The sequence below is a fragment of the Thermoascus crustaceus genome, assembly GCF_041956765.1.
Source record: "Thermoascus crustaceus strain CBS 181.67 unplaced genomic scaffold VTN00scaffold_4, whole genome shotgun sequence".
In the NCBI taxonomy this organism is placed as follows: domain Eukaryota; kingdom Fungi; phylum Ascomycota; class Eurotiomycetes; order Eurotiales; family Thermoascaceae; genus Thermoascus; species Thermoascus crustaceus.
Window position 1 is genome coordinate 936,132 of NW_027192530.1, and position 20,024 is coordinate 956,155.

Sequence of the window (20,024 nt, forward strand, 5' to 3'; positions counted from 1 at the left end):
AGGAACAGGCTCCGTGTGGGGGTGGTGATGCTCCTTGGTAGTCGTCCACACAGGAGTACTCTCCGGGGGTGGGGTGGTGATGCTCCTTGGTTGACGTCCACACTGGAGTGCTCTCCGGGTGGTGATGGTGCTCGGTCGATGTCCACACCGGAGTGCTTTCAGGGTGGTGGTGGTGATGCTCCTTGGTCGACGTCCACACCGGAGTGCTCACTGGTGGAGGAGGGTGGTGATGCTCCTTGGTAGTCGTCCACACAGGAGTGCTCTCAGGGTGATGATGCTCCCAAGAGGTACTTTCAGGGTGATGGTGATCCCAGGAAGGAGTGCTCTCGGGGTGATGGTGGTCCCAAGAAGGCGTGCTCTCAGGCTGGTGGTAACCCCAAGAGGGAGTGTTCTCAGGATGATGATCCCAAGGAGTGCTCGCTGGCGGTGGCGGTTTGAAGTCCGGAATCAGGGACGAGATTGGGACGATAAAGTCATCATTTTCTTGGCCACGTCCCTGGATGACGCCGGCAAAGGCAGGACCAGCAAGTGCCAGAAAAGAAACAGCTGCCTTGACCATGACGTGCGACGGGTCGTGAGAACTCTGATCAAGAAATCAGGCCTTCGCACTGCTGTATACCCTCAAGGGTCTTAGACGAAACGAATGAAACAAGTGAGTGGTAATAACGATAGACTGTTTCTGCTCGAGCGATCGTGATGAGCATGGGAAGGCAGCAGAGGGAAGGTTTGAGACTGGCTTATATAGTTCTCAAAGGCCAGGCCATGGCCCTCCATGTCATGACGAGAGTGGAAACGAGCGATTTCCGGCCATCATCCATTGCATGCAGGTGGATGTTCTGCCTATTCCCCTGTGTAAGATGCTATCAATGGCTGAAAACAGAGATTGCACAAGTGGCCCATGGATATGGAAAGTGACCGATGTAATGGCAGCACTAGAAAAGTTCCGGTCATAGCCAGCTCGGAGGCTGGTTGAATATTCTGGTGTCACATTTTGCAACCCTATCTAGAACAGCTCACCATCGGACCGAACTGTGGAGTTGACGGCCCCGAACCGTGGGGCTAGTGTCTAGTAAAAAAAGAACTCGGCAAGACATGGCCTTGCATAAGCTGACTGAGATGTCGTCATGACATAAATCAGTGGAGTCCAGTCTTGGCGGCAGGCACATGTACAGTGTCTTTGCCAAATCCGTTTGAATGGGAAAAAGGCACTGTAAGTTCGAGGCCTGAGACGAATAAGGCAAGCATATAGTATCCAAGTTCCCTATCCCAACGGACAGTAAAATGTCGAATATGGAAATTCCTCATTGATCCATGCTGTGCACATTAACTGATTCCTCGATATTGTCCGTTAAGGGCATTTCTCTGTAGGATTTAGCAATATGTCAATGAGAAATGGAATTGCATCCAACATCTGCTGCACGTTGCCGAGAACACCATGAGACCCATCAGGCTAGACGAAAGCAGGAATAGTTCTCAAGTGCTACCGCGGCGAAAGCTCTCAAATTGTTAGATGACGAGCAATAGGAAAAATTTGACTGGATCGCCGGGATATCTGCAAGCGGGATAAAGGCTGGAACGAAGAAAGCGTGGTTGACATGCAACGTATGGCATACGCCCATGCCATAGCTAAAGGTAACCCCCAAATCAGAGCATGGCATGCATTGAATTTTTTTTGGTCAGGACAGAACTATTCGTCTGTGTCCAAAGAAGTCGTGCAGCTTGGTGAACGAGTGGCGAAGATGCAACGTTTCAGGTACATTTCTGAAACTTAGAATGTGAGCGAACGAACAGCTCCAATCTTCACCCTGCCCCCACAATATGACGGGAGCAGAGGCGGTGAATTTGAATTTGAACATGGTACTCCGGGTTCCGAACCCTATTCACGCCCCCAGAGATTAATAGAATAGATTGACTCGACAACTTCCGGGTTTCAAGGAATTTCCGCATTCGGCAGTGGATAGCGAGTGAAGATTCTAAGTTCCAGTGGCACACGTATGCGACAGGGGTTTTTTGTTGATAGGGTTGAACATAATAGTAATGTTGAAACTGACTATTTGCTGTTTTAAAGTCCATTAACCATATTTTTGAACAGAACTATCCTGTCCAGGTAGATACTCTGGCTATGGGCGAGAGCCCAGCTGCTTGCAAAATTAAAATAGGTATAGCGCCAGTGAGGACATCCCAATGGTGGTAACCTCAAAGGAAGACGGTTTCCATGCAAATAATAACCAAAGGGGGTGGGTGGGAACCGATGATGATATCACCGAAGACTCAGTTGCAATATTCGCCTCATTTTGGAAGTCGAAGGCTCGAACACGTTCAAAGACAACTCTATGCCATTGAGTCGCCAAGTCTTCTCCGTTCTCCACTAGTCAGATCGACTGCCGCAGGGCTGGTAGCAGCGAATACCTCTGGAATGTGGGTCGTACAGCGACAGCTGCCGTAAAGTTGGCAGCTCAGATTGACAGCTTGGTTGGAATGCTGAGCTAGTACAAAGTAGCTCGCTCCAGGAGTCTAGCTAATAGCAGTAATGAGCAGTGCTCGTTAACTGGAAGGACGCCTAGGGCAAGGTTATTAGTAGGATAACAGCTGCAGTCCGCTTCGAGTTGATGACGAGATCGCAGGATTTCCGGAAGCAACCAGAAATCGCATCAAAATAACAGATTATGCAATAATCAATTCAGATAACGAGCTCATATCTGCGCTGCGAAGGCTGGGTGTTGCAGGCTGCATAACACCTGATAAATGTGAGAATCAGGAGTGGATGGGCATTCCAGGGCCTAAAGACCGATTTTGTGCAATTGAGCATTCTGTGTGAAAATACACATCACAAATATGGAGTTAGCAGCAATGTTGCAGATAATGAGACATCCATGTTCCTTGTCTCATCTATCATAATCATGTCCGTTTTCAACCACGCCGTTGTCGTCTGAGGTGATTCAAAGTCCGGAGAGGATTGATTATATAATCAGACAGGAGAACAGTCAGTAATCATGTGACAAGTCATGTGAATTTAGGGTTTAGGGCTGGTATCCGTAGCCAGGACGCGTGACGAGACGCGTCGGAGTTCATCCGCGCGTTAATGGAAATGTAACGAGTATCCTCCGACTCCATTGTGAGCAGACAGACGGCCAGCAAGATATAACACACAATCACCTCCAATATGCCTCATTCCGTCTCCCCTAACGATTCACCGCCGCGAGAGGATCAGGATGAGGTTCTTCCAGATGCTCCTCCAGCGGACTCGGCCAATGGCGGAGCCAAAGAGGAGCCCGAAGCCGACGGGTCAGAGAATGCAAAGACAGGCGTGAAGCTGGAGGAACTATTTAATGATGATGACGACGATGATGAATTCCCTGCTTCAAGCGCAGTGGATAGCAAGATGCAGAGCTCACCACCTGCAGAGCCAGCGGTGTAAGCAGGAAATCCCATTGATCCTAAGTCTAGGAGCATCAAGCTGATATTAATGACCTTCACAGCGCATCTGCACCTCCACCTACAAAAGTTGATACGGATACCATGCTTGCTTTCTACCAGCGTCTATTCCCTTTCAGATATATCTTTCAATGGCTAAACCACGGCATTATACCCTCTCCCGACTTCGGAAACCGAGAGTTTGCTCTCACGTTGCAGAACGAGGCGTATTTACGATATCAATCATATCCGACTGCAGATCTGTATGTCCCGTGCTTGCGAACACTTTCTCTCGGCCTGTGGCACTAACGAGGGTTCTCTGAAGCTTCCGCAAAGATATATTGAAGATGAACCCTTCCCGTTTCGAAATCGGCCCCGTCTACAGCACGAACCCACGAGACCGGAAAACGCTACGAGGCGGTCAGATGAAGCCTGTATCGAAGGAACTGGTCTTTGATATCGATCTGACAGATTACGACGACATCCGTAGCTGCTGTACTAAGGCAAACATCTGCGCCAAATGCTGGACATTTGTCACGATGGCGATCAAGGTCGTGGATACCGCACTGCGCGAGGACTTCGGTTTTGAACACATCATGTGGGTGTATTCAGGTCGTCGTGGTGCGCACGCCTGGGTCTGCGACCCACGAGCCCGCAAACTCCCCGACGACAGGCGCAGGGCCATTGCCAACTACCTGGAAATCGTGCGCGGAGGGGCACAGGCCGGTAAGAGAGTGAACCTGAAGCGGCCACTGCACCCACACGTCTCCCGTAGCCTCGAGATCCTGAAGCCCTACTTCGCTCAGACAACCTTGGTCGACCAGGACACCTTCCTCAGCCCAGAGCAGGCGGATCGCCTCCTCACCTTGCTCCCGGACAAGACGCTCAACGAGGCGTTGCGCAAGAAATGGGACTCGGCGCCCGACCGCCCCAGCACCAGCAAATGGGCGGATATCGATGCGCTGGCAAAGACGGGAAAGAGCAGCACTCTGAACCCGACGGCTCTCCGGGACGCGAAGCAGGACATCGTACTCGAATACACCTACCCCCGACTCGACTCCGAAGTCAGCAAGAAGATGATACACCTGCTCAAAAGCCCGTTCGTCGTGCACCCAGGAACTGGTCGCGTCTGTGTCCCCATCGACGGAAGGAAAGTCGACGGGTTCGACCCGCTCTCCGTGCCCACGGTCACTGAACTGCTGTCCGAGATCGATGCGTACGATGCAGAGCATCCACCTGGAGCTGGAAACGGGGCCACAGACACCGTCGTCGAGGGCAACGGTAGCTCCCATCTTGACACCGATGTCAAAGGGGGCCGCAGGCTGCAGGACTACGAAAAGACAAGACTGAAGCCGTACGTCGACTACTTCCGTTCATTCATCGCCGGTCTGATCAAGGAGGAGCGATCTGGGAAGAGAGAGCGGGGAGACGAAGGGGCTGCTGGGGGACCTGAGGGGATGGAGTTCTGATGATCTCTCTAGCGAAATTTTCTGCAGATTTTACTGTTTATACTTTCTATTTGTCGTTCTTGGTTCAGTCTGGTTGGATGCGGGCTACATAGTTTTCATGTTCATGACAGATGTTGGCGTTCCCGGCATGGATGCATGGTCTCGGTTCCCCTCATGTTTGTTCTCGGCCAGTAGGTGCCGAAAGTTAGCGGTTTAATTTTTTAAACAATACAGTTATAACAACCGAGCGCAGAAAAACGAACGTAAAGGCTGAATGTAAGCGCCCCCCGGTAGAGTTTTGAGGAATCCATGACCCATATTACCTCAGGCTCTACGCATGATCTATCTAATGTCGACTAGATCGAAGGAACGGTTGTAGTTGCAAATGCTGACATTCAATTATCCCAGTATCTATATTAGAAACAGAAACACCGGACAGCCACCGCAACATGCATTAAAAATGCTAGTCCAAGAAAACTCGAAACCGCCGAAGTCTTTGTTCTTTTTTTTTTCTCGAAACAACCGTTCTGATCGGACAGATAGACAACACGGCACACCATAATGTACAGTACACAAATTCATTACTCGTTTTCATTCATCCCGAGGTTAGAAGTCCATGCCCATCAAGTAACTGTCGTTTGAGATTAGTGAAACGATCTATAAAAATTTTGACTTTACCTTCCAATGAAAAAACAGAAACATACCTCTCATATATGCGCATGAATTTAGCCACAAAGGCTTCTAGGTGGAAGATCACTTTCTATATAACCCGGGGCCCCACCGTTAGCGACCATCACAATCATACTGGATTCATTCAGAGGATCGAAAACATAAAGCGCTGTAACTCGCAAGAAATACGTACACTTCCCAGTTTTATTCTGTGTTCGTAGAAAGCAGACCACTTGATCACTTCCGGTTTCAGAGCGTCGTCCACTTTGGGAATAAGTTTGAATGTCAAGGTCTGCAGATAGTCAAGTTAATATGCATGATTTTTTGTTCTGATAGCAAGCGGGATCCCCTACCTTAAGGATAGTAGTCGGTGGTATACAGTGAGTTAGGAGATCGTAGAGTCTTGCGCGGACCTGCAATAGGCGTGCAGGCGATCGTTCGGCCAGGATCTCGTCTGCCGTCACAGAGATCAAAGCTTCCCAATCTGGAGGCGGGATTGGAGTATTTTCCGTAACTTTCTCACTGGAGACGAGTATAAAGTGTTAACTTAAATCTCAGCAGCATGTCGATGACCACGGAAACGTACTTCTGCGCATAGATAGCCTCAAACATAAGCAACGCCCGGCGCAGATTCCGCCCGCTCTCCTTCGCAATTCTCTTATTGAGCTCGTCCACCTCCGTCCAGCCTTCCCTCTTCCCCGCCATCCTCAACACCGAACAGATCTCCTCCTCCGTCGGCGCCGCAACCCTGACCAGCAGGGTTCGGGAGCGGATCGGAGCGATGATGTTCGCAGTGCTGTTGGCCAAGAGAATCAACCGCAAGTTCGGGCTGTATTTCTCCATCGTCCGTCTCAACGCCGACTGCGCATCCCGCGTGAGGTGGTCCGCTTCATTGATCACGACAACCTTGAATCGCTGCTTCGCGGAGAGATCGACCTGCTGCGTCTGCGCGACCTCCTTGAGCAGCTCCTGCACCACGACTCGGTCATAGTTGCCCACATCGGAGGGGGTGATCTCGAGGTGGTAGACGGAGGCGACGATGTTGAACTCGAGCTTGCGATTGCTGGTCGTCTGGAAGACTCGGGCGTCGATCTTGATCTTTTCGACTCCCGGACCGAAGAGTTCTTTGAGGGTCGCGATGATGCGGGTTTTCTTGCCCGCACCTGAGGGGCCATAGACGAGAAGGTGAGGGAAGTCACCGCTTTGTGCCTGCGTAAAAGATAAAACTCTTAGCTATATTTGATACAGGACGCATGGGGAGGGGAGCTATCGGCTTACCAGAGACTTCAAGCGGGCAGAAAGCTCATGGTGATAGGAAAGGGAATCCAAAGTCCTTGGTCGTAATTTGTCCACTAATAGAGCCATTGTGCCGTTTCAACACACTGCGAGTTATGTCGGAGAAACTTGCAGACCCTGTAAGCTTTACTTTGAAGTGTAGATCTCATGAGCATCTGGGCCTTCGAAGCCCTACGTGAAACGCGTCGTGGCGCGCGCGCTCTTAATTAGTGGTCCGTGCACGATATCAAGTCCCGTGATGATGGAAACCCCGGGCGGATAGCTTCTCATCTGGTCCTAAAACAGCATCGCCTACATGAGGAGCTACTAGATTGATGTTGGAATCCAATTCCGTGGAGCATCCGTTCATTTATCGATTTTTTTTCTTTCTGATGTCCTGTATGTAACCGAGCCACGTACGTAACCCCACAGTAAGCCCATAGTATACATATATCCCTTATGCACAGCCCGGCAAATGTTGATACATTTCAGCTTCTTCGTACTGAAAATGGTATATCATAAAGCGGAGATCTCCATCCAAAATAAAATAGAGCACACTCAGTCTGGCATGTTCTGGCAGCCATGCTGAGTGGGACGATTTTTGACTGTTAAACCTAGCATTGTAAGCAGCTCCGGCGCAGACTCGATGTTGATCACAGCCATCGGGGAAACAATGTTCTATCAAAATACCCCATACGATCCAGTTGCGGAACGCATGGCGATGCTGTATGTCTGTGAGTCAACCTCAATACGGTAATACCGTCGTCAGTTCGACGGTGTCGGCTTCAACACCCCGTTGTCATCATATCGCGCTTCTGTTATCGCTCCGTTAGCTATTATACGGGACAACATCTTGCAACGGGCTTGCTTACTGAAGAACGTATATGACAGTGTAATCGTGTCAATTCCCCGCATGGTCGGATCCTTCACGAAATCCGGGTCGATGAAGAAGAAGACGGGCATATCCACGGATTCGCCCGCATTCAGCTTCTGCTCCTCGAAACAGAAGCATTGAATCTTGCTAAAGTATGGAGCTACCTGCGCGGGGGTGACACTGTAGGTCGCGACGCCGATGATGTCCGTGGGGCCCTTGTTCGTCGCGGTGTAAAATGCCAGCGCGGTTTCGCCTGGAAGGACACGGACCTCGCGCTGCTGGGGTGTAAATTTCCATGGTAGCACGTCCGACACTGAGCCATTGAATGTAATCCGGAGGCGACGGGCGTCAGTCACAGGTTTCACTCGCTCCGAGGTGTCACCATCGCTAACACGGTGGGTAGATACAGGTTGTCCACCCCAGCCAGTCTGTTGGCATATCTATAATACACAGAGCATTAGCTTCAAGTTTATAGTGAGGCAGCCAAAGAGGAAAGCATGATTCAGCTTACCATTTTGTAAAGAGGGACAGAGCCATAAGCAAGAGCGAGAGTTCCCATAATGAGACTAACTGTATAATACCTAGGGATTGGTCAGAAATTCCACCTTAGGAATGAAAAACAAAATCGACACTCACAAAGTAGAATTATTCCTTTTAAGAGACTGCGGTGTGTTGAATGGCGCAGACGAAGCAGTCTGCTGCCGGAGAGTAGGGTTCGTTGAGAAACATCTCCGCGGCGCTTGAGTTCGTCCCTCGCATATGTAAGCTGGTAATTGAGCGATGCCCCGGCACGGGGAACATCGTCCCCATGAATGAACAATGCGAGGCACCATAATTGACTGATTGTAAGACCTTCGAAGCTTTTCGGAGGAGCTCTCTGCGCGGAGATTCGGACAAGAGGCCGCCCCTCCGACACGTGATCATATCTTGGCGGTGTTGTACTGTATGCATCTGGGTAACTTTGTAAGCAAAAAGTAGTTCTCCAGAGCAGTGGAAGTTGGCCATTCATTGACACAACAAATGCAGTTAATATACACACTGTACTGCTGAACGAGATCATATGAAATTTTCTTTGGCACAAGGCGCTCAAGTAAGGCAATTACATCATTCACCGACAGCTACAACGGGAGTGGTGATACAGATACACTTAACATATATTTTCTTTGCAGGGTGGAAAGCTGCAAGGGTACGTAATCCATATAGTGCTGGTGGCGAATCTGTGGTGAGAAGTGTTAAACTTCCATTGCTGACGATAGGTATTAGGTTGATCTCTACAGATCGGGGTTTGTCTAGTAGACCGTCTCTCTGCACAGTTAAACCATCCAAAGATAACGGGGAAGGGTGATAAGATTCACTTTCAAACTTCACAATAGGAAGATAGCAGAATCCGTCAATTTGGATATTCATACACGAATTGAATAGAACCAAGGAGGGGCCATTACTGGCATCCACCTCCCAGATTCGTATTAATAATAGAACACAGAGCCTCTGCTTCTGTGCCGAGGAATTTAGTAATAAGATCGCATATGGTGACAATGAAAAGCACGCACACGACCGTAAACACCATGCTCCAGTCTGCCATCTGTACGCCTGCTTTGATGCCCTCGTTAGGTTAATGAAAGAACACCTAATCCCGTTCAACATTTCATTTCAGACTGATCGGAGTTAAGTAAGGTATACCCACATTGATTCATTTAAAGACATTAGTCATGATCCTGCCCAAGAAACCTCGGACCATCTCAGGGCGTTCTTGGAGGCAAGTCAGAACGACGGCAGTGCTGAGCGCGAAAACGCACCGCTCCCGGTATTGGTACTACATCACAAAGCATTGTCAGCGATTCTGACCTTAGTTGCAATGGGGACGATTTCGCAGTCCAGTTAAATTTGGGTGCGAAAAACAAGGGAAACTCTAAACTTGGGTTCTGGTTGGACCAATGTGCTACAACGTTGTGCCTCAACGTTGGACTGAGCGAATCATACCTTTTTATCATACCGCCTGGGCAACACAGTTGCCGCCGCCCTGGGTGCCACAAACAATGCAATCTCCTGCCTCTTTCGCGCGTTTTCGACCAGGATGCTCCAGCCGCATAGAAGACATCCCGCTCCTACACACAGACCGGAGTCCCACATCATCGGTGTAACCGTTTTTGCATCAAAGATCTTAGGTCCTAATCGTGTCCGCGCGAGACAAACCGAATAATAGAAGATACTCACGAAAGCAGCGAGAAACGCAGAGGACCGCATTGCGTCTTTTGTAGCCCGGATTATGACACGCAGTGACCGCTTCCTCAGAAGCCGGAGTGCAAGTTGGAGCGGAAGATATGTTGCGCAGCCGAACTTGAAGGTTCGTGCAAGGCGACTTGCGGCGTGGATCTCACAGTTGGGGCCACAACCCATGTGTACCATTTCACAGGGAATAGGTACTGTCTTCGCTGGGTCGCCCCATTCTATAGGCCAATTGTAGTCCTTGCACATGGATTCGAGCAACGGAGCTTGACCAGTGTCCTTTCCATATATGAACACTCCTCTCCTGGCTCGACGAAGGGCTTCGATCAACCGTGAATCGACCTTTGCCACCTCCCCGATCCATTTCTCATAGGAACGAGGAAGTCTTTCTGGAAGATAGAACCATGCCCACATCACAGTCGCTGCACTCGCCGCGAATACACCGGCATCTGCAAGCTGTGAAACAAGGGATTCCGCAAAGGTCCAACGATTCTGCGCTTTCCTTCGACGTCGCCAGCGGTCCCACGCTACGCATGCGATCACGTCCAGTGCGCGAGTAAATGCAAAGAGTGTGAGATCCATCGTCTTCCCAGCTAATTCAGGGGCGCTCCTCTCTCCTGTCTGTCTTCCAGATTCTGTCAAATCATCATCTTTCTTTGCAGTGCGATGATCTGAATTGTCACCAAGACTACGCAAGCCATCACGCTTCCTGTTGAGAAGCTGGAAGCTAAACCAGGAGGAAATGAAAATGGAAAGGAACCGTACAAGACGTGCCAAAGCTGGAGAGGCGGGCAAGTGACCTTTGAGCCCAAAACTGGCAAGGACCGATTTGTAGACTCGGTAAAGCAATACAGGTATCAGTGTCGAGCCACCAACAAGAAGGGCACAGAAAGAGGGAAATCTATTGAATCCTAATGCAGTCCCTAGTATTCGGGCCAGCTTTTTTCAAACGCGCGTTAGCTTTTGTCAACTACACATTGCGACAGGGCGTTTCCAAGGCGAGCCACTCATGAATAACGTAAAGAGAACTGTCCGAGACGCAGAAAATGAAATCAAACAAGCATGAGGAAGGGCACAAGCTCCATTGATTTCATATTGAACGAAAGGCATATTCGTCTGACAGATAGAGGTCAAAAAAAGACACTTGGACACCTGAACTACATACCTCTTGAGCCTTCTGCTTATGACTCAGGTCTTTTCTCCGGAGCAATCGCAGCCATGATATAACTCTAGGGGAAGTTGAGGATAAATAACCTAGAGCATAGGCTCGAAGGATGCTAGAGATGCTCGCGCAGAGGTCTTAAGTTAGTCACACACGCTACGGTAATGACGGGCACGGGAACAACGCTTGATGATTTAGGCCAACTGGGAGTGCAAGGGATCCAGATCAAGTTGTATATAGGCACACTTACGGTTTGATGATCCGGGCGTCGAGGTTTTCCTCAGGACTTGGCAGAAACGGCGGGTCCATAGTGCATCCTCAAACCATATCCAGCCTGGCAAGGCGCAAATGTAACAAGACAATCCTGGAGAATGTCAGGTGAGGCTCGGTGTATGCAACACGAATGCGGTAGAGAAAGGGAACACCGTAAGAAGCAGTACAGTAGACAGCGTTCCGGAAGAACCCGCTTGCCGAAAACAAACTATAAACAGTACATCAACATACCTCGCTCCCTGCAAAATACAAAGCAAAAAATAGAATCGCGACACAGGATATAGTTCGAGACAAGCCGGAAAGCACCAATTGCAGGGTGCTCAGCTCCCAGGGTCAACGGAATACTTCCTGAATTACTCCGTTTTATTGGCTTCGCTACGGAGAGTACCCGAAGACTTGGACAGGCGTGGCGATTCGACCGTCGACCTTTGCTCACCTCGGTCCCAATCCAGAGACAGGGGAGTCGTTCAAGCTTGGGTTTGGGTCAGGGGTAAAGCAGTTGTCGACGACCGTACGGAGTAACTATCGCGCAACAGCACGTGTGTGGAACCGCAAGCAAAGACAGGGACTTGCCATAGGACAGAGAAGCTGGGTGCAACAACGGTGATGCTAAAACAAGAATACGACGAGGTGCGCACGGAGTTCTGCTCGAGCGGAGAAGAGGTCCAGGTGTTTTCCCGCCCTGCTGGCGGAAGGCACGTCGACGGTCGACCGCGGTGACTTGCTACCGTGTACGGCCTGTAAGTTACCGTAGACAGTGACCCTCTGGAGAGGCGCGGTTTGCCCGGGTAGGTTTGGTAATTTTCGTATCGTGGTTACGTCACGCGACCAGCCGAAGCATGCTGCTTTGGAGCAAGCTCGAAATTTTGCATGTGATCGCATCAGGCCTGGAGAACAGACAGCAGAGAAACCGAGCACGACCAGACTCTCCCCACCACCCTCTGCGACCTCTCTGCTCCGTCCAAACATCTCATCTGATTTGGAAATGACCTTATCCTCGACGCTCGTTATCTGGGTGAGATCTCACTTCGACCGTTAGAAATCGCGCGTGGGAGAACGCCTAAGCACTTTCCCCGGACCCCACTCTGCCCTCCAGTCACAAGCGTCTCCTACTTTCAACAACCCGGCCCGCGTCTAACAAACGGTCGTCTGCGCCCCCGCGCATACACAAGAATACCTGTGAGGTGACTGCCTCAGCTCAGCCGCTTGCGCGCAGTCCGTCCTTCTCGACCCCGGGTTTATCTCTTGACCTTTCTTAAATAGTATGTCTGGGAATTGACTCCTGGGAAGGATACGAGATCAGCCAGGCTCTTCACTGAAGCCCTGCCCCGCTGGTCGACAAAGAGATGGTGGCTTTTGCCTTGGCGTCGTTTTGTTCTCGAGATTCAGAGTACTGAACATTTCAGAATCATTTCGTGATCTCTTCTCTCCGCCTTTTCGTCCAATCCTTGCGCGATGAACCTGAGCAGATCCTACGTCCACAATGGACGCGCAAGAGCGTCTTCTCCTCCTCCTGGCCCTTTTGGATGTATGTCCTCCCAGAGTCAATCCCTTCTATATAGTTGCTGACGGCACCTACAGACTCTTTTTTCTCCCCACAGGATACTCCGTATGAGCCCGCTCCCGCTCCACCCGGGCCGGCGCTTCTCGACGATGACGAATCCAGCATGCTCGACAACTTCTTTACCACCATGAACTCCACACAACTAGACGCCAGTGACAGCTGGTTCGGCGGCCCCCAGCAGGGTAAAGGGTCTGGGACTTTCAATATCGAATGGCCAGAGGAGCTTCCGCCGACGTTTGAGGGATCCACGACATCACTGTCTCAGCCCTCGTTACTACCTCATAGCATGGGAAGAGAACGCATTACTTCGATGAACAATGACATGGGCACCAGTTCGGATATACTTGCGGCAGCTTCTATGCTCGGGATGAACGGAGGGAGCTTTGGGTCCACATTTACCCACCAGCTGTTCCCCGACCACGCGTTTACGGGCGTGAATGGGAACTTTTCTACTGTGGAAGGGCCTGTCAAGAATCTACCACCAAGTGACCGGCTTTCAAAAGATTCGAGCCCACAGCTGTCTCGTAAACCTCTGCCCCAAGGTCTTCACACCTCCATGTTCTTTGACGTACGACAGCCTGTGCTCGATCAACAAACTTCTGCGAAAGTCAGGACTCTCCGCTGGGGCTCAGATGTCGCTTTCATGGATCAAGGTTACCTGGCCCCCCCTAACCAACCAAATGAGGAGGAACGCACCAAAGAATTGCTCGACAAGTTGGAATGTCTCGAACCTCAAAGTAGCGCGGCCAATACACGCGCTCCAAGTCCGAACACGGTCGATCGAAATGGGGACCGTGCTGGCGTGAACGGTCACCATTTATATAACAATTTGCGCAACGGTGACAGAGATGAGACTGGAAACGAATCGCAACCGAGAAAGCGACAGAAGATGAAGGAAGAAGATGAAGATTATGACATGGGTGGTTTAAAGCCGAACTCTAAAAAATCAAAAGGGTCCAGTAGTGCGAAAGCACGACGTTCCTCCAACGACACTCTGTCGCGCAAACCGAAACTGCAACATGGAAACAAACCAGTGAGAGAGAATTTGACAGAGGAGCAGAAACGCACAAACCACATCCTATCAGAACAAAAGCGACGAAACCTCATTAAGCAGGGTTTTGAAGAACTGTGTTCACTCGTTCCTGAGCTCAGGAGCGGCGGGTTCAGCAAGAGCGCCATTCTTGTCCAAGCCGCGGACTGGCTGGAGGATATATTACGCGGGAATGAGATGCTCAAGGCCCAGCTAGCAGAGTTGAAAGCTATGGATGGGCTTGCCATGTCGCGATGACCTTCGCTGAACCTCCCTATTTTCTCCATTAACCTGCTTTTCTTCGATTTCCGGCTTTTGGTTCGATGAGATATCCCATTGTATAATCACACGGTTTAGCAGTTCAACAGCAGGTACATAGGCAGGCGTACAGATGGGTGTTTTCTGTTGTTCTTGTTTTTCATACGGTTTATCTGATGCATTCGAGTTCGCGAAGCATATGGGATGCGGTCTTTTTCTTTTGGGGGGCAGAGCAACGCGTCACGATCAATCCATACGGGATACTTGAGAAGCAACATTCGACTTCCTTTTTCCCTGGCCATGTTTCTTCTGTTCATAGTGGGAACGGAGGGAAGAGCAAATCGGATGCTCAATTTATCTTCTCGTGGATAGTTTCTTACGATCTTCCACTGATATCCTTTTTGAATTCTAACCTGATACTTTTGTTTCTCTTGAGCTGCAACAGCTCTGTTCCCGTTGGTCTGTACATCTACGTATATAGCTGAGATGCCAAAAAGAAGTGATCCAAGCTTGGATCTTAACAGGCTCAATCATATTTCTCTCGGCTCTAATAATCCGTTACTTGTATTAATAGAACACGATAGTAATAATACTATGTGTGCCCCTATCATGAACGATGTCAGGGCTGTCGACTCTGTTGCTCTGGGACAATGGCATAGTAAGGATTCTTGTAAATCAGTATTCAAATCCATGGATCGCGGCAGATCGGACACTCTTGAGTCTTGGTATGGTTGAGGTTAACCACCTAGTGAAGATAGGTAGGAAAAACCCAGATTACACCCAAACACACGATAACAGCATCTTATGTACTCGCAGATAGCGGATGGGAGCTACTGAACTACAAATCCGTCGATAACTTTTCGTCAATCTGTACCATTTGTCGCCAAGGAGATCAGCAATGGTTCCACCGTTCTGCATGTCAGGCGTTCTTAAGTTGGGGGCTGTCAAACCCCGCAAATAAGCTGGTTGCCTGTTTTTTTTCGCCCGGCGCCCGGGACCAGCCTCCACGCGCTATGGATCTGCGGCGGTAACGTGGAACCTTACCTAGGGCCGCCCGGGCCTGGGGCTCTGGCATCATCGCAGCCGACGCGTTTCAAATTTCAAGTCCTCTACTGTACTTTACGGCATTCTAGCAGGTACGGCTTATTCTAAGATAACATTACTTCCAATCCGTCGTCCCTCCTCGGTCAGATTGATTGTCGACAGACCGCCCTACTACCTAAATTCTTATTCTGCCCGCGGATTAATCAATCGCGACGCGTCGCAAGACCCCAAGCGCAAGCAAGCACGACCAGAAATGCCCGCAACGAAACGCAAGCGGCCCAGCGATTCCCACGAAAATGATAACAATAAAGATAATGACGAAGGAAGAGGAAGATCCCACGACAACAAGCGATTCGCGTACATGAAGCCTCGTGTCCGACATGTCTCCGAACGGACGATCAAGTCGAAATGGACGACGCTGCCGGAGCCGGTGCAGGAGAAAGTCCGCGATATGTTCAAGTCGCTCGAAAGGCCGGTGATCGTGAGGCATCGTGATGAGCGCAGGAGGATTGAGGCGCAGACCGCGGTGGGGGCTGTGGTGAGGAAGTATAGATGTCTCTTTTATTACGGATTGACGGATTTGCTGGCTTTTGAATGTCAGGCTGACTTGTGTTGGCTGTTCTTCTTTCTAGTCTCGGGAAACGGCTTCCTCGTATGCCATTTCCGCCTATTACGAAGGACGCGAATTTTGACTACGAGGCTGCGCTGGATGAGAATGTTGGTGGCATCTCTGTTTCTGTTCTGTTCTGGTTTTGCTGGAGTTGACTGGCTAACAAGGTAATGAATACAGCGCTCGCTGGAGGCTCAGTTGGCCACGGTGACAAATAGTGTCGACCTTCTGAAGGCAGAAGTTGAGAGGGAGGAAGCGCTGCTTGCCAAAGAGACGAAACGACTCGAGGAGCTTGAGAGGAATGCTAAGAGGGCCGAAGCGGAGAGGAAGAGGCAGATGAAGAACGTACGCAGGGTGGCCAACCTGTTAACCGTGATGACATACATAGCTGACGTCTATGACAAGGAACATCCCGTCCTTCGACAACTAGATGATTTATCATCATCCAGCAGTAACGACCAGAACTTGGGCAAGTTCGCAGGCCAGGTCAAGACTGACGGCGTAGCATTGTGTGATGTATGGCATCGGTTCTCTGTCAGTGAAAATGGCAACATGCTAACCTTTTGATCTAGTACGATCCTGATCCAGAGCTTCAAGCGTTAATAAAACAGTTGAATGGCCACCTGCAGTCGATGCAGAATAACACGGCTCCACTGGCCGGTTTACGAGACGCGATCATCCGATCGCGAGCAGCTCTAGATCTTCTATCGATACCCACGGATTGAATGTTCGCTAATGACGGTGTATATAATGATTTATCATGCTTATCCTTGGTGTACGTTCGGCGCCTTAATCGCAATGCCGGCGGGTGGTGACCGATGGTATATGCCCCTAAAGGAGGACGACATCACAGAATGTGGCTGGCTACATACGATCCGTACGGTCCGGTCCAGGCTTGCGTTAGAAACAATAATCCCGCTCCGAAGAGGTAGTACCGGCGGGTTGTCCGGATGGCTGCATAAAGCTGTGCGTGGTTTTTGCATCTGTCGTGCCACGGCGGATGGCAGTTGGGATGGGAATATCTATGAACTTGAGCTGGAACACAGTCCCTAAATAGCTTATAGGGCAGGACGTCCGATCTAGCTGCAAAGCAGTCTAGGGTATCGAAAGAAAGGCGGACTGGATTGTAGAGGCTATCATTGGCCTGTCTCACTATGATGCACCTGCTTGATATCTTTGCTGAACCGCAACTTCCCTGACGTCTAGAGTAGAAAAAACGGTTCGTAGTTCTTCTGCGCTTGGTCGCTCAACATGCGCCCTCCTCGACAACCTGAGATCCCTTGTGCTTCGACAAAGGCAGGATGCATGCTGGATGATGTGCCTTGCATGAGCGTTTTCCCCCTCACGAGGTCTAGCAGTAGAGCAGCTGGGGATCCCGATATCGTGAAGCTTCCCGAGGTCGATAGCTTCATGTGGAGAAGTGGCTAGAGCCGAGTCGTTCTGTCGATTGGATCCCGAACGAAAGGTTCTTCGCCGTCAGCCCCAAATGCGGAGGCGAACTCGGGAAAATACGCGCTTAGCAGACCCAGCGTCAAAGGTTCCGCTCCGGCGCAGGACGTCTCGAGATCAAGTACCGCTTCACACTGCAATCCGCCATTCCTCCTCTCCCCGCCGTGATCTGCTCGTGATACCGGATCTCTATGTCTGTGGGCGCCCTTCCAACGCGCCACCTTGTGAAACGAACAACGACCACGACAAGGCGCTGAACGCACGCGACTTGGCTTGCGGCTGATCCGTACCTCGACCGGTCGATGACTGAGGCAAGCGCTGAGCAGGCGCCCCCGCCTGCGGGGGGTGAAACGAACAATGTAGCAGCAGCAGAGACGACCAAAACCAAATCGAACGACGGCGATGCCTCGTCCAAGGAGACAAACGCCAAGAGTAGCATGCAGACGTCGCCAGCTGCTAAGGCTGAGGGTGCAGCCGCCCAGACGCACTCGAGCCCCAAGAAACGTCGCAAGGTCAATCATGGTAAGGATGGAATGGCAATAACAGCTAGCTACGATCCGGTCCTCCTTCTGGGCCTAGTTTGACGAGACATGTTGCTGACCTGGTTGCCCGCGTTTGCAGCGTGTGTCTACTGCCGGCGTTCGGTGAGCAGCATCGTTCCCTCTCCTCCGGTGCCCTTGAGCGCATATAATCTGGACCTTTGCGCATCGTGACAGCCCTGGACCTCCAGAGTAATATGAGGATTGCGTTGCTGACGGTAGGGAACTCGTTCATGTCGGACAGCATATGACTTGCGATTCGGTACGACCCTCTTCCTAGACCTCGCCCGCACCCCTCACAAAAAGAACTCACTGCTGCCGCCCTTCCGAGGCAAACCCGGACATTGATCACTGACTGGATTGGGAAACTGCTCAGGAACGGCCATGTACACGCTGTATAAAACGCAATATCGGCCATCTTTGCCATGACGAGCCCCGAGAGCCTTCGAAGCGGGCTCGAAGCGAACACTCCAACGCGGAGGAGGAGGGCTCGTCGGCCAATGATTTTGCCAACGCACAAGGCATGCCTAGGAATATCGACATGCCAGATGGCAATTGCCAGCAGCTGCTCGCTGACGGTGCCATGCGCCTGCCACCCTCAACGGTTACTGCCACACAGTCCATGCAGCCTGGAAACATATCTTCTGCTTCGAGTCAAGGCCTAGATGCAAGCTCGCAGCAACGTGAGTCCCAAATGCTTCTATTATCAGCTGTCCTGCTGGGCTGACCATTTCCTTTTTATAGTCCTTGGTTACAACGACTGGCAACTTGGAGGGCAGAACCCATTCCAGGACATACACCCCTTCCATCCTTCATACATGTTTAATGCCCCTGAAGTTACCAACGAGTATAACCTGCTCAGCGACTTTCTCAGCAACAGCTTGTTGGATGACGCCAACATGTACCAGGGTGACAATTTTCAGGGGATCTACAATGATCCGTCCTTGATCAATTCCATGGCTACAACGTTGGGCACAAATAACTCGGCGTTCCTCCAGCAGTCGCAGCTTGCGCCACCAGCCCAGAACCAGAATGCTCAGGGTAGCTCTATTCAACGACCGAGCCCCACGGTGGGCACCGTAGGCGCCGACAAAGCCCGAGAAACATACTACATGACCGCAGCCGATCCGTCGGGAACTGATCCTCCGGAAGAACGGATGAACAAACTTCTCAAGGCCAAGTATGATGCCGGGATGTTGAAACCGTTCAACTATGTCAAGGGATACGCCAGGTTGAACCAATACATGGAACAGCACATGCAACCAGCGTCACGGCAAAAGATACTTCGTCAGCTTGACAAGTTCCGTCCGAAATTCCGCGAAAGGATGCAGAGCCTTACGGATATTGAGCTTGTGCTCGTAGAAATGTGGTTCGAGCGAAGCCTGATGGAATACGATCGAGTCTTTGCCAGTATGGCCATCCCAGCTTGCTGCTGGAGACGTACTGGCGAGATTTTCAGGGGCAACAAAGAGATGGCACAGCTTATCGACGTTCCTATTGAGGCCCTGAGAGACGTGAGTGAAAATTTTCCTCCCTTGTCCAGAAATCCTGCTAACGGGGTTTGTTCTTTTCAGGGCAAGCTCGCGATCCACGAGATCATTGTAGAGGATCAGCTTGTGAGCTACTGGGAAAAGTTTGGTGCTATCGCTTTTGATAGCACTCAAAAAGCCATGCTCACGAGCTGCACCCTGAAGAATCCGTACAGCAACACACCCGGCCAGGGAATCCCATGTTGCTTCTCGTTTACAATCCGCCGCGACACGCATAACATGTCAGTATACCACAACCTCTCTCAGCCGGTTGAATGTTTTCGTACTGACACCTTGATTTAGACCTTCACTCATTGTTGGAAACTTCCTGCCAACTCAACGAAGGAAAAGATAATACTATGCGCTTTTATTTCCTCTTAAATATTTTCAAGCATATAACGGCGAACTATGGTCATGTGGGATTTGATTTACGTGTGAAAAACAAAAAATCGGCGTCGGTACATATCCTTCATATTCCTCGTTCCTATTTATTCCTTGGAGGCACAGAACATTTGATGCTCCCGCTTTATGATATCACCTTTGTCTTCGTCTCATGTCTGGCTTGCTTCGGGAACCCGTACATTCAAATATACGCATGACGTGCCCCTCTCATGCCAATGCCGTCTGTATGTACTGAGTACAGAAACTTGCTTGCTACAA

The 20,024-nt window shown here is 50.5% G+C and overlaps 9 protein-coding genes across 9 annotated transcripts; 4 read left to right on the top strand and 5 right to left on the bottom strand.

Annotated features, from left to right (window-relative positions):
• Positions 1-6: 6 nt before the first annotated feature.
• On the bottom strand, positions 7-559 carry VTN00DRAFT_6917 (uncharacterized protein; the record flags this gene model as incomplete). The annotated part of the gene is made up of 1 exon (XM_069433606.1): positions 7-559. A coding segment is annotated over one exon (553 nt), but the record flags the coding sequence as incomplete, so codon positions are not given.
• Positions 560-3,163: 2,604 nt separating this feature from the next.
• Positions 3,164-4,883, top strand: VTN00DRAFT_6918 (uncharacterized protein; the record flags this gene model as incomplete). The annotated part of the gene is made up of 3 exons (XM_069433607.1): positions 3,164-3,414; positions 3,480-3,677; positions 3,740-4,883. The coding sequence occupies 3 exons, from the start codon at positions 3,164-3,166 to the stop codon at positions 4,881-4,883; spliced, it is 1,593 nt and encodes a 530-aa protein (XP_069286972.1).
• Positions 4,884-5,468: 585 nt separating this feature from the next.
• VTN00DRAFT_6919 (uncharacterized protein) lies at positions 5,469-6,896 on the bottom strand (the record flags this gene model as incomplete). Its single annotated transcript, XM_069433608.1, has 6 exons — positions 5,469-5,493; positions 5,567-5,622; positions 5,725-5,823; positions 5,885-6,053; positions 6,118-6,740; positions 6,810-6,896. 6 exons carry the CDS (start codon positions 6,894-6,896, stop codon positions 5,469-5,471), a joined length of 1,059 nt encoding a protein of 352 aa, XP_069286973.1.
• A 675-nt stretch (positions 6,897-7,571) lies between these two features.
• VTN00DRAFT_6920 (uncharacterized protein) lies at positions 7,572-8,513 on the bottom strand (the record flags this gene model as incomplete). The annotated part of the gene is made up of 4 exons (XM_069433610.1): positions 7,572-7,621; positions 7,679-8,120; positions 8,192-8,261; positions 8,317-8,513. The coding sequence occupies 4 exons, from the start codon at positions 8,511-8,513 to the stop codon at positions 7,572-7,574; spliced, it is 759 nt and encodes a 252-aa protein (XP_069286974.1).
• Positions 8,514-9,370: 857 nt separating this feature from the next.
• On the bottom strand, positions 9,371-10,488 carry VTN00DRAFT_6921 (uncharacterized protein; the record flags this gene model as incomplete). Its single annotated transcript, XM_069433611.1, has 2 exons — positions 9,371-9,493; positions 9,661-10,488. The coding sequence occupies 2 exons, from the start codon at positions 10,486-10,488 to the stop codon at positions 9,371-9,373; spliced, it is 951 nt and encodes a 316-aa protein (XP_069286975.1).
• A 672-nt stretch (positions 10,489-11,160) lies between these two features.
• On the bottom strand, positions 11,161-12,213 carry VTN00DRAFT_6922 (uncharacterized protein; the record flags this gene model as incomplete). Its single annotated transcript, XM_069433612.1, has 5 exons — positions 11,161-11,183; positions 11,319-11,432; positions 11,573-11,580; positions 11,778-11,863; positions 12,166-12,213. 5 exons carry the CDS (start codon positions 12,211-12,213, stop codon positions 11,161-11,163), a joined length of 279 nt encoding a protein of 92 aa, XP_069286976.1.
• Positions 12,214-12,796: 583 nt separating this feature from the next.
• Positions 12,797-14,193, top strand: VTN00DRAFT_6923 (uncharacterized protein; the record flags this gene model as incomplete). The annotated part of the gene is made up of 2 exons (XM_069433613.1): positions 12,797-12,869; positions 12,923-14,193. 2 exons carry the CDS (start codon positions 12,797-12,799, stop codon positions 14,191-14,193), a joined length of 1,344 nt encoding a protein of 447 aa, XP_069286977.1.
• A 1,297-nt stretch (positions 14,194-15,490) lies between these two features.
• Positions 15,491-16,572, top strand: VTN00DRAFT_6924 (uncharacterized protein; the record flags this gene model as incomplete). Its single annotated transcript, XM_069433614.1, has 5 exons — positions 15,491-15,783; positions 15,870-15,954; positions 16,028-16,192; positions 16,253-16,363; positions 16,420-16,572. The coding sequence occupies 5 exons, from the start codon at positions 15,491-15,493 to the stop codon at positions 16,570-16,572; spliced, it is 807 nt and encodes a 268-aa protein (XP_069286978.1).
• A 1,026-nt stretch (positions 16,573-17,598) lies between these two features.
• VTN00DRAFT_6925 (uncharacterized protein) lies at positions 17,599-19,719 on the top strand (the record flags this gene model as incomplete). The annotated part of the gene is made up of 7 exons (XM_069433615.1): positions 17,599-17,818; positions 17,918-17,940; positions 18,080-18,097; positions 18,212-18,518; positions 18,580-19,349; positions 19,410-19,606; positions 19,668-19,719. 7 exons carry the CDS (start codon positions 17,599-17,601, stop codon positions 19,717-19,719), a joined length of 1,587 nt encoding a protein of 528 aa, XP_069286979.1.
• Between the last annotated feature and the right edge of the window lie 305 nt (positions 19,720-20,024).